This window comes from Panthera uncia, chromosome A2 (assembly GCF_023721935.1).
Source record: "Panthera uncia isolate 11264 chromosome A2, Puncia_PCG_1.0, whole genome shotgun sequence".
NCBI lineage: Eukaryota > Metazoa > Chordata > Mammalia > Carnivora > Felidae > Panthera > Panthera uncia.
In genome coordinates this window covers 11,210,235-11,223,273 of record NC_064816.1, presented here as the reverse complement: position 1 = coordinate 11,223,273, position 13,039 = coordinate 11,210,235, and the positions used below count along the sequence as shown (strand labels likewise).

The 13,039-nt window shown below is 56.9% G+C and overlaps 1 protein-coding gene across 5 annotated transcripts in view; it reads left to right on the top strand.

Moving 5' to 3' along the window:
• The window catches only part of EPS15L1 (epidermal growth factor receptor pathway substrate 15 like 1), a 97,733-nt gene extending 85,051 nt beyond the window's left edge, over positions 1-12,682 (top strand). For 2 of the 5 annotated variants that reach the window (XM_049640125.1, XM_049640124.1), the window contains 2 exons: positions 6,993-7,198; positions 12,122-12,682. In XM_049640125.1, the coding sequence (XP_049496082.1) occupies positions 6,993-7,198; positions 12,122-12,268 (353 nt within the window). In that variant the 3' untranslated portion in view covers positions 12,269-12,682. Of the gene's footprint in view, positions 1-6,992; positions 7,199-12,121 lie in introns of those variants that run through there. The other 3 variants (XM_049640126.1, XM_049640127.1, XM_049640128.1) reach the window with 3 other exon arrangements.
• The last annotated feature ends 357 nt before the right edge of the window (positions 12,683-13,039 follow it).

The following is a 13,039-nucleotide window of genomic DNA, read 5'->3' as shown; positions in this document are numbered from 1 at the left end:
TGTAGGGTAATAGCTAAGGTGGGGCAGCTGTCCTGACCACAAACCTTTGTTTTTTTCTTTCTTTTCTTTTCTTTCTTTCTTTCTTTCTTTTTTTGTTGTTGTTGTTGTTGTTGTGTTTTCTTGTTTTTGTATTTGTCTCTCAGCTCCAGAAACGTAGTTGCATTTTCCAGCTGCGGCCTTGAATCTTACAAATAGAGGCCAGCAAATGTCCAGTTGGGATGAAAAATGCACTCACACTTCGGTGCATTTTTGATATTTTTACCCTTCAGGTTCATCGAGACCCTCAATCACCCAAAACCTCTTCCTCTCCTCCTAAGTAAAGACTTTCAAATAAGGGAATCTACCTCCCATCGAGAGTTTTGAGCGTTCCCGGTTTTCTGTTTGTAGCCCGTCATTTTTCCCATTGGCGGGCTGGGCTCTTGCGGACCCTTCCCGGGCAGCGGTTTCCTGAAAAGCACGTTGGGAAAGGTGTGACAAGGGGGCAGTCCTGATGTCAGAGACTCAGGGGCGCCTGCCCGGGGCCCGGCCGCTTCCCCGATCCCGGGTGCCCAGGGTTCGGGGGGCAAGGGGGGGGCACACACGGCCTTGAAAAGTTAAATAGAATTAAAGAAATTTCTACCAGGGTGGAGCCGGCCACTGGTTGTTTTTTTTTTTTTTTTTTTTAACAGCACACACTGTGGTAAACCATCAGGCTCGTATTGTTTTTGCCGAAGGCAGTCCTGTGTGCGGTTTCGGTGCACCGCTTGGGTAGCTGTTGAAACTGTTGCGGTTTGAAATAAGCCCTACTTTGCCTTTTCTTCAATCTTGCACTCCTCTGTTAATGAGGACTCCTCTGAGGATTGGAGAGTCACCGTGGGCAACATGCCCGCAGCTCCCAGCCCCCGGGGGGTCGTCGCTTGGTGCGTCCTCGCTCACCACCTTCCCTCCGCCAAGGGGTCAGGCGGCGCCCCGCGCAGCCCTCTAGGAGTGGTGACCCCACGCCTCCCAAACGGCATGTGTCGGGAGTCACCCTGGTTAGTTTCTTTTCCAGCCCTTTCTAAAAAATGATTGCCGTTGCCTCCTCTGCACCGTGTTCTAGTCAGCATCTTTCCTTCCTTGTGGCACCTGGAGTCGTGGAAAAGGCAGAAAACGGGCAGTGAGTTGGCTCAGGGGCACGGAGGCAGCTTAGAATGACTTTGTCACGTTCGAGATAAACTACACCTCAGAAAATCGGAAAAACGATTAAGGCGTTAGCAGAAGTGGTTATGTAAAAGCAGGAACTACACCCAGAATGTTTGAAAAGTGCAGCTGCTAAAAATAAATGGGGGTGCAGAGTAGGAAGTTTGGACCGAGGGCAGTCACGGTGTGCGTTTCTTTGCAGAAAGCCTCTGGTCGCCGGCACGGTGTCAGGCCAAGCCAGAGTCGCCACCGAGTTTGCACGTGTCAGGTCCAATAATTCAGCCTCTGCACCCAAGCACAAAAACAGACAACCGAGAAAAAACCGTTTTGTTTCTTTTTTTTTTTTTCCCCTCTGAAATCAAGAGCAGTTGATGTGCCCTGGTTTCATATTAACGCAGTCATGATTTCTAAATAACAACGGTTTCAGCAACGGAGCAAGACCAGGCCCCAGAAGTTTTGATGTGAACGACACTTTTCATCTCCCCGATCACCTCTTTGCTTGTCAGAAACCTCAGCTTGAAATCCTAGTGGGCTGGATTCTGAACCACCACCCCCAAAAGCAATTTAAAAACCACAACAAACCCGAACCAGGGTGGGGAGATGTTCCCAATTTAAAAGAAGGAAAGAGCACAGAGTAGGCGCTGCCTTTGAACATTCGGACCGTTGTGCTCCTCGCACTTGGGGCCGGGCTGGGGTCGGCTGACCCCTTTATCCCCACTCCGCTGTCTGCCCTTGGGAGCAGACCCTGCAAGAAATGCTCCAGGAAGTCAAGCAGCTGGCCACTTGGCTGTGCCGTGCCCTGGTATTTCCAACCTGTCCCCAGCAACTCTGTACTTTTTCCTGTATTAGAATCTTCTTCTTTGGTCCATTGTCATTTTAGTTTTTGACTTGAAAAAAATCAGCCCAAGAGGGCACCAGTGAACATTGGTCTCTCTTGCAGAGGACGGAAGCCAGAACTCTTTTCTAGCTCACCAGAGGGGCTCCCCGAAAGGGCCTCAGGTCCCTCAGGACAGTCCTGTGGCTCTTGTATGGCAGCCCCGGGCCCACGAGGACCCCCACCAGGGCCAGGGAGCGGTATTTACTTGTACCAGCAGTTGCCGAGCCCCACCTAGGAGGAACTGACCCTCGTGTGCTGGGGGCTACACCAGGAAGGATCGGTGCCATGGGAGGGGGACAAGGCAGTTGGAGACCCCACAGGGGAGGAGTGAGCCCTGAGGGAGGGGTCTGCCGGGGAAGGGTGAGGCGAGAGAGACTGGCTGGGCAGGATGGACGGTACAGGTGGTTAGGACAGTGGAAGTGGCAATAGGAAAGAGGCTGGGAGTGGCCATGCCACGAGGACCGTGCATACTGGGTTAGCATCCCGTCCTCATGCAACCTGAGCCTGTGTCCCCAACCCTCAGGATGCTGTCCCCCAGGGCACCCCTGCCTGTGGCCTTAGGGGTCCTTGCATATACTGGGTCAGTGTGTAGATGAGGGCCAGTCTTCCTGGTGTCCAGGAGCCCCCGGAGCGGGCTTCACTCAGGAGCACGTGTGTCTCCCCACGCTCAGGCCTCGGCTGCTGCTGCTGCATGGGCTTTGGAAGGCGAGGTGGAGTCTGCCTCCTGGTACACTCCACAGGGGGATCTTCTGGGGCTGTGCGTCTTCTCTAGGGGGCGGCCCCTGGCTTGTGCTCCACGCTGGGAAAGGAGAGCTTGAGGAGGGGGGATGGGCGGGTGCCTGTGAAGCGGTCCAAGGCGAAGGTGCCCTTGTCCGGAGGCTGCAGGTGCCACCGTGCTGCACACAGGGCTTCTGAGTGGCTGCATCAGAGCAGAGAGCTGCAGCCAAGGGTCCTCGGTTTTCTTGTGGGGGCCCCGGGGGGCTCCAGTCTCCCAGAAGGGCCTGATCACATGGCAGGAAGAAGTGAGTGCTTACCGCCTGCTTGCTGTCCGAGCTCCGTGCCTGCTCCACATCAGGGGCGGGTGCGCTTTTCCCCGTGAAAGGCCAGAGAGTCAGTGTTCATCCCCCGCAGGCCTCACGTTATTCTAGCAGCCACAGAGGACACAGGATCGAGTCGGCACAGCGTGTTGGCACTGGCATACCTGAAAAGCTTGGTTTACAGAAGCAGGCAGCCCTGTCGTGGGTGGATCCCTCCTCTTGGTCACTGCTCTGGCAGCCACACGGGGTGGGCCCCTCACGACCCCCACGTGAGTGTGTTCGGGCTGCCGTAGCAGGACCACAGGCTGGGCGGCCTAACGGAAATGTACCACCGTCCCACGGCCCTGGGGGCTGGGGGTCCAAGGTCAAGGTGCCGAAAGGCTTGGCTGGTTCCTTCTGAGGCCTCTCTCCTTGGCTGGTAGCTGGTGATCCTCTCCTCGTGTCTTCACGTCACATCATCTTCTCTCTGTGGACGTGTGTGTCCTAATCCCCTTTTCTTATAAAGTCACCCGTATGGGACAGGGGCCCCCCCCACAGGACCTCATTTTAGTGTAATCACCTCTTCCAAGACCCCGTCTCCAAATACAGTCACGTTCTTAGGCACTGGGGGTGGGCACAACATAACGAACTTGTGGGGGCTGCAGTTCGGCCCGTAACAACCCCTTTTCATGGAGTAGGAGACTAAGGCTGAGGACAGGGTCGAGGGGTGGCTGCTGTGCTACCCCCCGTCTCCCAGGGGTAGGTCTGGCCTGCCCCAGGGCTGGGCTGGAAGAGTTGAGCACAGGGCACAGGAGTTCCCCCGAGAGGACAGTAGCAACTGAGTCGGGAGTGCATCCTGGGCAGAGGGACCAGCCAGAAAAAAACCCCGCATTGGGGGGGTTCCCAGGAAAGGAGGTGCCACTCGAGCCCTGGAGGGGTGGCAGGCAATGCGGTTGGGGAGACTTTGGCATGGGTTGCAGGGCCTTCGGGAGTCACCGCGCGATGGGAGAAGCATAGGCCTGGGGTGGGGCTGGGGGTACAGCGGGACCTGTACAGTCGAAAGCTCCATTCAGCGAGGGTGTAAAGCATCAGGCCCTACAATAGCATCAGGACACAGCAGCGGACAGCGGGGCCCTAGCCCCAGGGAGCTTATGTTGTGTTGAGAGAGAGCAAAAATACACACGTGACGTAATGACAGAAGGTAACGGGCCGCAGAACAGTAGATGGGGAGGCATCTCGGCCAGAAGTGGGGAGGGGCAGCCTCTGGCTCTGCAAGAGGAAGGGTTTCCCAGGCCTGGGGACAGCAGGCACAAAGGACTCAGCTGGGCGGGGCTGGTGGGTATTCCTAGAGCAGCAGGGAGCCTTCGGGAGATCTCAGCAGGGTGGGGATCAGCTCGATGTTAAAAAGCCAAAAGCCGTTTTGCTGGATGAGGATGGCCTATGGGGCAGGAAGCTGGGAGGGGGAGCGACCAGTGAGGTGAGCGGTTCCCAGGGACCCAGGAGAGAGGAGAGCTGCTTGCCCGGGCGGTAGCTGCAAAGAGAAATAGGGCATCTCCGGGTGGTGTGGGCATGCCCACCCTTCCTCCTGCTTGGGGTGCCCCTGGAGTATGTCTGCCCCCCACTGTTCTCAGGTGGACAGCCTGGAGTTTGCAAGCTGCTGGGCCGGCCTCACCTGACAGCTCTCTCCCCCTAGTCTGGGGACCAGGGAGGCCTTGACTCACCCGTTGGCTCATCCCTCAGAGCAGGGAGCAGGCCGGCCATGCACGGCAGCCATGTTGGGGGGGTGGGGGGGGGCGGTTCTTCGAGGCCAGCAGGACAAGCCAGGGAGCTGTGGCAAGCACCCAGAACACCCTGCTCCCTGCAGCCCTGTGGCGCAGAGGTCCAGGAGGAGGGTTAGGGTTAGGGAGAGCTGATGTCAGGGGGGATGGCACCCGCAGCAGCACTTGGTGCCGGAGGGACAGCTTGAAGATCTGGGCTCTGTCTTGGACGGGGGAGGAGCCCCCAGTGGTAGAGTCGCAGCCAGTATAGAATGTGGGGGGGGGGGGAACCCCCAGGCCTTCTCTCTGGCAAGTCACTTGCTATGGGAGAGGGAGGTCCTAATTCCTGCTGCACGGACTCTGCACTACCCTTCTGGGGAGTGACCCGTCCGGTCCCGTAACCCATGCCAGCGGCACACCCGGGGCTTTGGCAAAGGCTCTCTGTGGGGGCTCCTTCTTCTAGCTCATAGGGCCCGCCCACCGTCGGGCCCTGCGTCTGCCTATGAATTGATTTGAGGCCACTGGGAGAGGTGGGCTGATGCGCCAGCCTGCCCCCTCCCCGCTTCTTGGTCCGCCTGAGTCCTACTGGTACTGCCTGGGGCGGGCGGTGTGACCGAGAAGGGCAGAACCCACTGCGGTGCAGGATGCCAGGGTGGCCTCGGGGGTGGGGGGCCAGACCCCACTGCTCCCAGGGGCACCACGCCTCAGCCGTCTCATCTGAGCTCCGCCTCTATTCCTGCTTCACACGTAGGAAACTGGCCGGCTGGGGCTGAGGTGCTTGTCCTTGGTGAGGTCTTGACACTGAAGGAAGCAGAGGCAGGCCGTGGCCGCAGAGCTCTTAGGGACACCTCAGGGCCTTTCAAAATGTAGCCCGAGCAGCAGCATGGAGAGGATAGTTTTGAGAGCTGGGCCTGAAGATGGGCGGGTGGGCGGTCTCTGTAGCTGGCAGGTGATGCGGCAGAGGCTGGCTGGGTGAGGAAGGCGGGTGTCCCAGGCTCAGGTGCTGCATGGGGGCACCTGAGATGCCACTCGGGGCTGGAGGCATTTTCTGGATGTGCAGCTAGATGTCCAAGGTCATATGTGCGATGTGGCCCTTGGCTTTTAGGTTCTCTGTGCACATTAGTTTTGAAATTGCAAGAGTAAACGTAAACAGCTGGATGGACAAATTGGAATTATGTTAAGTGCCCTCTAGTCTGTAGCCTGGGGCTTGGACGCAGACCTGCTTGGACTGAATTAAACACCTCACTCTGGGCGCCCCGACCCCCCTGGCCTGCCATCGGGCAAAGGAGTGGCGTCAGGCAGGGACCCGGCCTACAAAACGGGCAGATCCTGGAGGCTCATCAAGTGTTGCTAGGCAGGCCTGGGGAGGCCCCTGGTTCCTAGTGGAATATTCTAGCACGCTGGCAGGACTTGTTAGGAGAAGCTGCCTGCCCTCAAGCCACAGCCCCTAGCGTGATCTCAGGGCCTCAGTTGTCTCTAACTCTAAGCATGTGTATCCCACACTCATCCCGTAGTGATCTGCCTTGCCAGGACCCAGGCATCCTAGAGCCACCCTCGCAGCAAGAACCCAGAAAGGCCCAAATCCTGCCCGTTGGAGCCACCAGCACCAAAGGGCAGAAGTGGGAGCTGAAAGCAAATCTAAATCTCAGGATAGCAGAGGGGGTTTGTCTGGTGAGCCTCACAACTAATGCTAACTCTGTACCATGTTGTGAAACCAATTCCCCCTTTTAATTGCAAATACCCCCCCCCTTTTTTTGTTAGAAGTTTTACAGTGTATTTTTCTGCTCAGCCATGACTTTCCGTGTGATAAGTAAATGTGTTGCCACACTAAAATGAGTCACTTTGAAACATGCCTGCGAGTTCGCTTGTTAAAGACAGTAAATTTTAGCTGTGTGGGGCGGGGAAGGGAGGGGGTTGTCTGAAGTGGTTTTCTTGTATTTGCCCGCAAACCCGTTAAGCCTCTGGGATAAGGTGAGCATAAAGCGAGATCCACCCAGGATTCCCCGGGATCTGTCCCACCACTGAGCGGCATTCCAGCCCTTTCCAAAGAGGGAGAGGGTGTCTCCGTGAGCGCGTGCCGGCCTCCTCGGTCAGGACTCTGTTCTGTCCGTGGTCAGTAACTTGTATTTCTTTTTTTTTTCTCCCCCCCTTTTTTTTTTTTCTTTTTTCTCCTAAACTTTCCAGGTAAAAGTACACCTGTAAGCCAGCTTGGTTCTGCAGACTTTCCCGAGCCCCCCGATCCATTCCAGCCACTCGGGGCTGACAGCAGTGACCCGTTCCAAAATAAAAAGGGGTTTGGGGACCCGTTTAGTGGAAAAGATCCATTTGCTCCCTCCTCTTCAGCTAAACCTTCTAAAGCCTCTTCCTTGGGCTTTGCAGACTTCACCTCTGTAAGTTGAGCTTCCTCTGCGCCACCCCCCACCCCCAACCCTCCGCTGGCAGCTTCTTTGGGGTTGTTTTTTTGTCTCTTTCCAAAGGCAAACTTGGCTTATGTCCCCCGGTACCTCAGTGCTCTCACTTGTGTTATTTATTCTGTACTACTGCTCTCTGTAAGAAAAACAGTTTCTCAATAAAACAAAAAAAAGAGCTACAGTTTGGATACTCTGTGATAAGGGCATGCTTTCTTCCAGCGGGGTGGCCAAACAGGCCCGTTTCTGTCCTTCCTCGTTAGACTCTGTGTTATTTCTGTTGCCCAGAGGCTGTTGTGTTCAGGGACTCTTGGCAGCTGAGGTGTCGCACGCTTCCGAAGTCTGAAAACAAGACGCCAGAGGTTTCGTTAGGGTGTCGCTGCCCCCAGAAGGGTCTCCGTTGCCAGAGTTGTGATGGGCCCGCCCCAGTGCATTTGGAGCCCGCCCCGTCCTCGTGAGGACGGATGGACCCAGGCAGGACCCGCAAAGGAAGAGCCGTTTGATTTCTCCGCGCTTATTTAAGTTACCAGCTGCAAGGCACAGAGAAGTCCAGCCCAGAACAACTGCCCTGACGCCCTTTCCCTTTGCCAAAACTAAACCAAAACCAAAACCCTCCCGGAGCCAGTTAGCAAAGCTAAGTGCCTTTTCAGAAGCTAATCCTGGGATTTCTGAAAGCCTGGCTTTGTTTCTCGGAGCGGAGCGCAAGAAAAGATTCCAGGTTGTAAAACGCTGTCCCTCCAGGCTGTTTTCGGTACCTTCCTGGGTACCGAGAATCTTGTTCTCCGAGAGCTTCAGATGTTGTCTTCCCAGAACTGGTTTCACGGTCTGTCTGTCGCGCACTGTTTGTTTTTGAAAAGGTTTTCTTCATTCGAATTTGCAAAGTACTTTTGTTTCCTGGCTAGGGGTGGAGACGCATGACCTAATAGACCTCCTGGTCCCAGACTCTCTGTCCTAACACAGGCTGTGCCCTGTCGGTGCCCAGTGAGTGCCTGATTCGCTTCAGATCCACCTCGTGCACAGCTAGCCATCCTGTGGCGTTACCGAAATCGCCCGAGATGCCGACACGTTCTCGGCTCTTGGCGACCTATAAATATTTTACGACTGCCCTTAGCTGAATTTTGTTGACAGCCAGTGCACACTGTGGATGTATACAAATGGCAACATTATTAATAAAAGCCCAAAACAAAACCCGCTTTATCTACAGTTTCTTGAATAGTACCACATTTGTATTTTGGTGGGGAAAAAAAAAATGTTAAACGCTGATGAGAAAAATAGAGCTGTTCACGCATGATTCGGGTACTCTGTTTTGGGTAGGGAAGAGGGGTAAGTAGATGTGATTGGCAATTGGGAGAAACGACTGTTCTCTTTCTGAAATGCATGGTTCTGGTTCTGTGACCCCCACCCCCCACCTGATGGCTGGTTTGGGGAAAATATTAAAAAAAAAAAAAATCTGAGGTTTCAAGCTGTCATTTGGCCCAACATTTTTGGTCATTCCAGAAACATCCCTGGTATTTGATCATTCTCGTTTCCAGGTGGGGGATCAGGTTCCACCCAGTTTGCAGCCCTGCTGTTCTTTGTTTGAAATCGCCTTTCCCGCTTCAGATGCCCCAGTTTTTCCAGAGGAAATGACCCGACAGTGGGATTTGGCCACTCTGCTGGGATGGAGTGTGGGGAGAGGCAGGCAGGACACCTGACTGGTTTGGTTTGTCCCCTTCGGTCCTACTATAGTCCCAAGATGGTCAACCTGTCCCACCTTGGGGCACTCAGGATGTCTTTGCGTTTTCATGGCATCCAGGGATGCAGCCCATTGGCCACTGGTTTCTGGTTCCCTGGACCTTGAAGATCTGGGCCAACTCAAAACAGGGCCAGAGTCAGTTCCTCTGGTTTGTGTATTTCAGCTTCCCCAAGTAAACGCTGACAGGTCTCTTCCTGCCCAGTCACTGGCACCGTGACTCTTTCAGCTCGGATGTTCTAAGAGTGGCACCGAGATGCCCTGTTCCCCGCACAGAAGCCTCTGGGTCCGCACTGGAGCTCAGTTACGCCGATGTCACTGCGCGTGCCGTCCCCCGTTGGCGCCCTGGCTCTGCCACTCTGGAAGCCTCTAATTTATGAGCCCCGAGTTTCCATCAATGGGTTACTTGTCCTTGGAGCTGTTCATGGGAAACGTCTCCAAGATTTCTTTCAAAACAAGACTTTCTGTCTCAGGCAAATGTGTTTATTAGGAAGTAGCATTTATAGGTTAGCAAAATGGCTCTTTTTTCCAGAAGTGCAGAGCAGCTATCAGATCGGTGCGCCGTGCACCCTCAACCGAGTTGGATGCGATTCTCACGGTGGCAGCAGTGAGCCAGCGGGAGGTGGCTGCAGGCGTCCCGCGCATGGCACGGTACAGGCTCTGTCACACGCCTCGGGCCCCGGGGAGGAACGGTCCTGGGTGCCTTGTGTGCGGAGCCGTCTGGACCCCGGATTTCTGCCGAGAGGCTGCTGAAGTAAAACTGCTAAGTGTCCGCCTCGAGATGTCGAGGGAGGGCAGCAACCTGTGCCCCACTGTCTCTGCTCCAGGACGGCGCAGGGGTGAAGCGGGAGTCAGCTGCCGTTGATGGAGTGGCGGCCGCATCCGCAGGTGCTCCAGGTTCTGGCCTTCACGACGCGGGCAGGTCAGAGGACCGGGGTCCACTGGGACCCGGAGAGAATTTTCTGCTGACATGAGGCCCAGAGGGAGCCACAAGGAACCCTCTTCCTCCGGTGTTCTCTCGGAAACGATGGTCCAGCCTGCTTCTCAAGTGCGCACAAACCATATGCTTGGTTGGAGTCTCCATAGAGGATCCTGAAGCTGGCCCCAACCCAGTCCGCTCTGAAGGCATCTGGAATGTTCCTGTCAGCACATCTAATTTGAAAATGGAGACCCCTTGAGCAGGAGGCGTTGTGGTGACACCCTAAGACTCTGGGGCTGGGCGGGAATCATGGTGTGGCCATGTGGCCTCAGCCGATACTTGACCCCTCCTGGCCTTGCTTCCAGGCTGTGGCTGGATCACCCTGGCCGTTGCCTGTCAGCCCCCACCCACCCCCGCCTCTGAGCTGACAGAGGACAAGGTCCCTGTCAACCATGCTGCCATTTCTGCCAGCATTTGTTGTTTTTTCCTTGTTTTTCTCCTGATGAGGTATGGGAAAATTCCCCAGAGTGCGGGGGTGGGGGCTTTCTGTGACGGGCAGTGGAAACGGGTGGGGACCAGATTTCAGGGAGTCCTACCTGGAGACTCATCACCCCCCTGAACGCTTTTCTGGGTAGCTTCTTTGAGAAAGTCAGACTTAGCCTTTCTTCCTGGGGACGGCTCTTTTTCATGCTGACCCCACACTTGTCCCCACCTGACTCCCAAGGCCAGACAGAGGGAGGCTGCCTCTCCTGTCCCACCTCCTTCTCCAGGCCACATGTGGTCCAGACCAGGCTTCCTCCACCGCCCCTCCCCCACTCTGGTGCACAAGCCCTTGGAAGTCTAGCCCCTCCCACCCCATGCTCTGTTCTGGCAACGTCAGGGTTGGCTGGTAACCCCCCACCCCGGCAAAAGCCACACTCACGAAGGTGCCCTGTAGCCCCAACTCCGCAGCTGTGGCTGACCGCCCCTGCCCCGCCTCCACCCAGACCCAGAGAGAAAGTCCAGCGTGCTGCGGGCCAGAGCTCCCTGCTGTCCCCAGGCCTCCGTGTCCCCACCTGTCGGACGAGCTCACCCCTCAGTTGCCACTCAGGCTCAGTACATGTGTGGAGAGGTAGCCGCGAATGTCTTTTGTGCTTCCTTCCCCAGTGCTCCCCCTGGGGTCTGTATGGGCCTCCTCGAAGCCCGTGTCAGATTGGGATTGTCTGTATGCCTGTTCCCGAGGGCCACCTTTCCAAGGGCCGGCCTGCCTGTTTCTTTGGTGTCGTCCAGCACTTAGTGAAGAGCCGGCAGAGCGGGTGCAGAGAAGAGACATGGGAAGGGCCCCAAGTCTGCGTTGGGGCATGTGACGGGGGTCTTGGGGGGAGCCAGCGACCCACGCCACGGGAAGAGCGTGTGAGATCTAGCTTTGCTTTTCTTGCCAGAAAGCTAAGGTGAAACCACCCATCTTGGTATCAGAACGGTTTCCTCTGCTGCTGAAAAAAATTTTTTTTTGAATTGAAACTTTTGGAAAAGGACGTCAAGAACTCCTGGACCGATTGGCTGCTGTAAATGTTCAAGTACAGAGTGGCGCTTAGCAGGCCCAGAGCTCCCCGGACCGTGGCCGGGGTAGAGATGCCGCGTTTCAAGACAGTCGTCGGTGCGCATGTGAAGCCCAGAGCCCCGTGCACGTGCCAGAACTCTCCAGTCTCGGCGTCTTCCACCCACTGGTGTCATCGGCCCGTCATCGAGGCCCGGGCCTTGTAGGTTCGCTGTTTGAGCTCCTCAGTTCAGACCTCTGCTCCACCGCCGTTTTCAGAGACGCCTGAGAGGAGGCCATGCGGAGGCTCCTCCTTCACACCCCCGTTGAAGCCTCATAGACCCCGACCCCGGGGAGTTGCAGGAAATCTCTCTGTGTCCCCAAACTGACGCCTCGCGTTGCCTGCCTTGGTTTCCTGCGGGCAGGGCGACTAGTTTCTCTGAGGTCCCAGGTGGCAGTTCAGGTCAGACTGTTTCTCAGTGCATGTGACCCTGGGTCAGGACCGGGGGGCGTGCGTGTCCCCTCCCCGCTCCCGACCGAGACACGGGCTTCTTTGGCTTCTGCCGGTTTTCACGTGCACGCCACGCGGCCCCCGCCCCCCCCCCCCAGCGCACCCCAGCATTGCATTCTCCTGCACCCCGACAGCGCGCGCGGCAGGCGCCCTCCTCGCCCCCCCCCCGCCAAGTGGCGGCTCGCAGCTTCCGGGCCGAGTAACCCCACCTCCATTTTCCTTTGCAGTTTGGCAATGAGGAGCAGCAACTCGCGTGGGCCAAGCGGGAGAGCGAGAAGGCGGAGCAGGAGAGGCTGGCGCGGCTGCGGCGGCAGGAGCAGGAGGACCTGGAGCTGGCCATCGCGCTCAGCAAGGCTGACATGCCCGCCGCCTAGGCGCCCGGCCCCGGCCACCGGCGCGGGCGGGACGGCCGCGGGGGCGCTGGTGCAAAAGGAGAAAGCTCGAGTCTGTCTGTACGCACGCACGCACGCACGCACAGTGGCCCCCGTTTCACGTGGTGACGCGTGGCCGCCACTGTTCCGCCAAGGACTCGCGGGTCAGAGGGCCTCGGGCTCGGGGGGGCTCACCTGTGCCGTGACGTCCCTGTTGAGCGGCGGCACCCGGTTCTCCCTCCGCCCGGAGCACAGGACCGTGACTCCCGGCCTTTCGTCTCCTGCTCGCGCCGGCGCCGGGGCGCCCCCACCCGACGCCTCCCCGACCCCCCCTTCTGAGACAGACATCTGGGCGGTGTCCGCATCCGTTGTATAAAATTCAGTTCGAATGGTTAATATAAAGTATTTTAATACAAAACACAATCTTTCTTTCCCTTTCATTGAAATGTTCTCTTCCTGGCTTTAACGTTCACACGTGGTATCCCAGAGGGAAACCAGCCCCGCGGTGGGCGGAAAACCAGATGGAAGGTTCCTGTGTGAATCCTAAGCGCTTGAGTGGCTTCTAGGGCCACAAAGCCCATTTGGGACGTTTTCAGGGTCGCCCTGGCTCCCCAGGGTCATTGTCCCTAGAGGGGGCGGTGCTTTGTCAAGGCCCCGCAATTTGAAAAAAAGAGCCCTGTGCCACATTCGCTGAGGCCTGGTCTCCATCGGGGGCGAGGCCGCTGGGCAGTCCGAAACCCGTAGTCAGAATCGGGAAACAGGACAGTTTCCCCC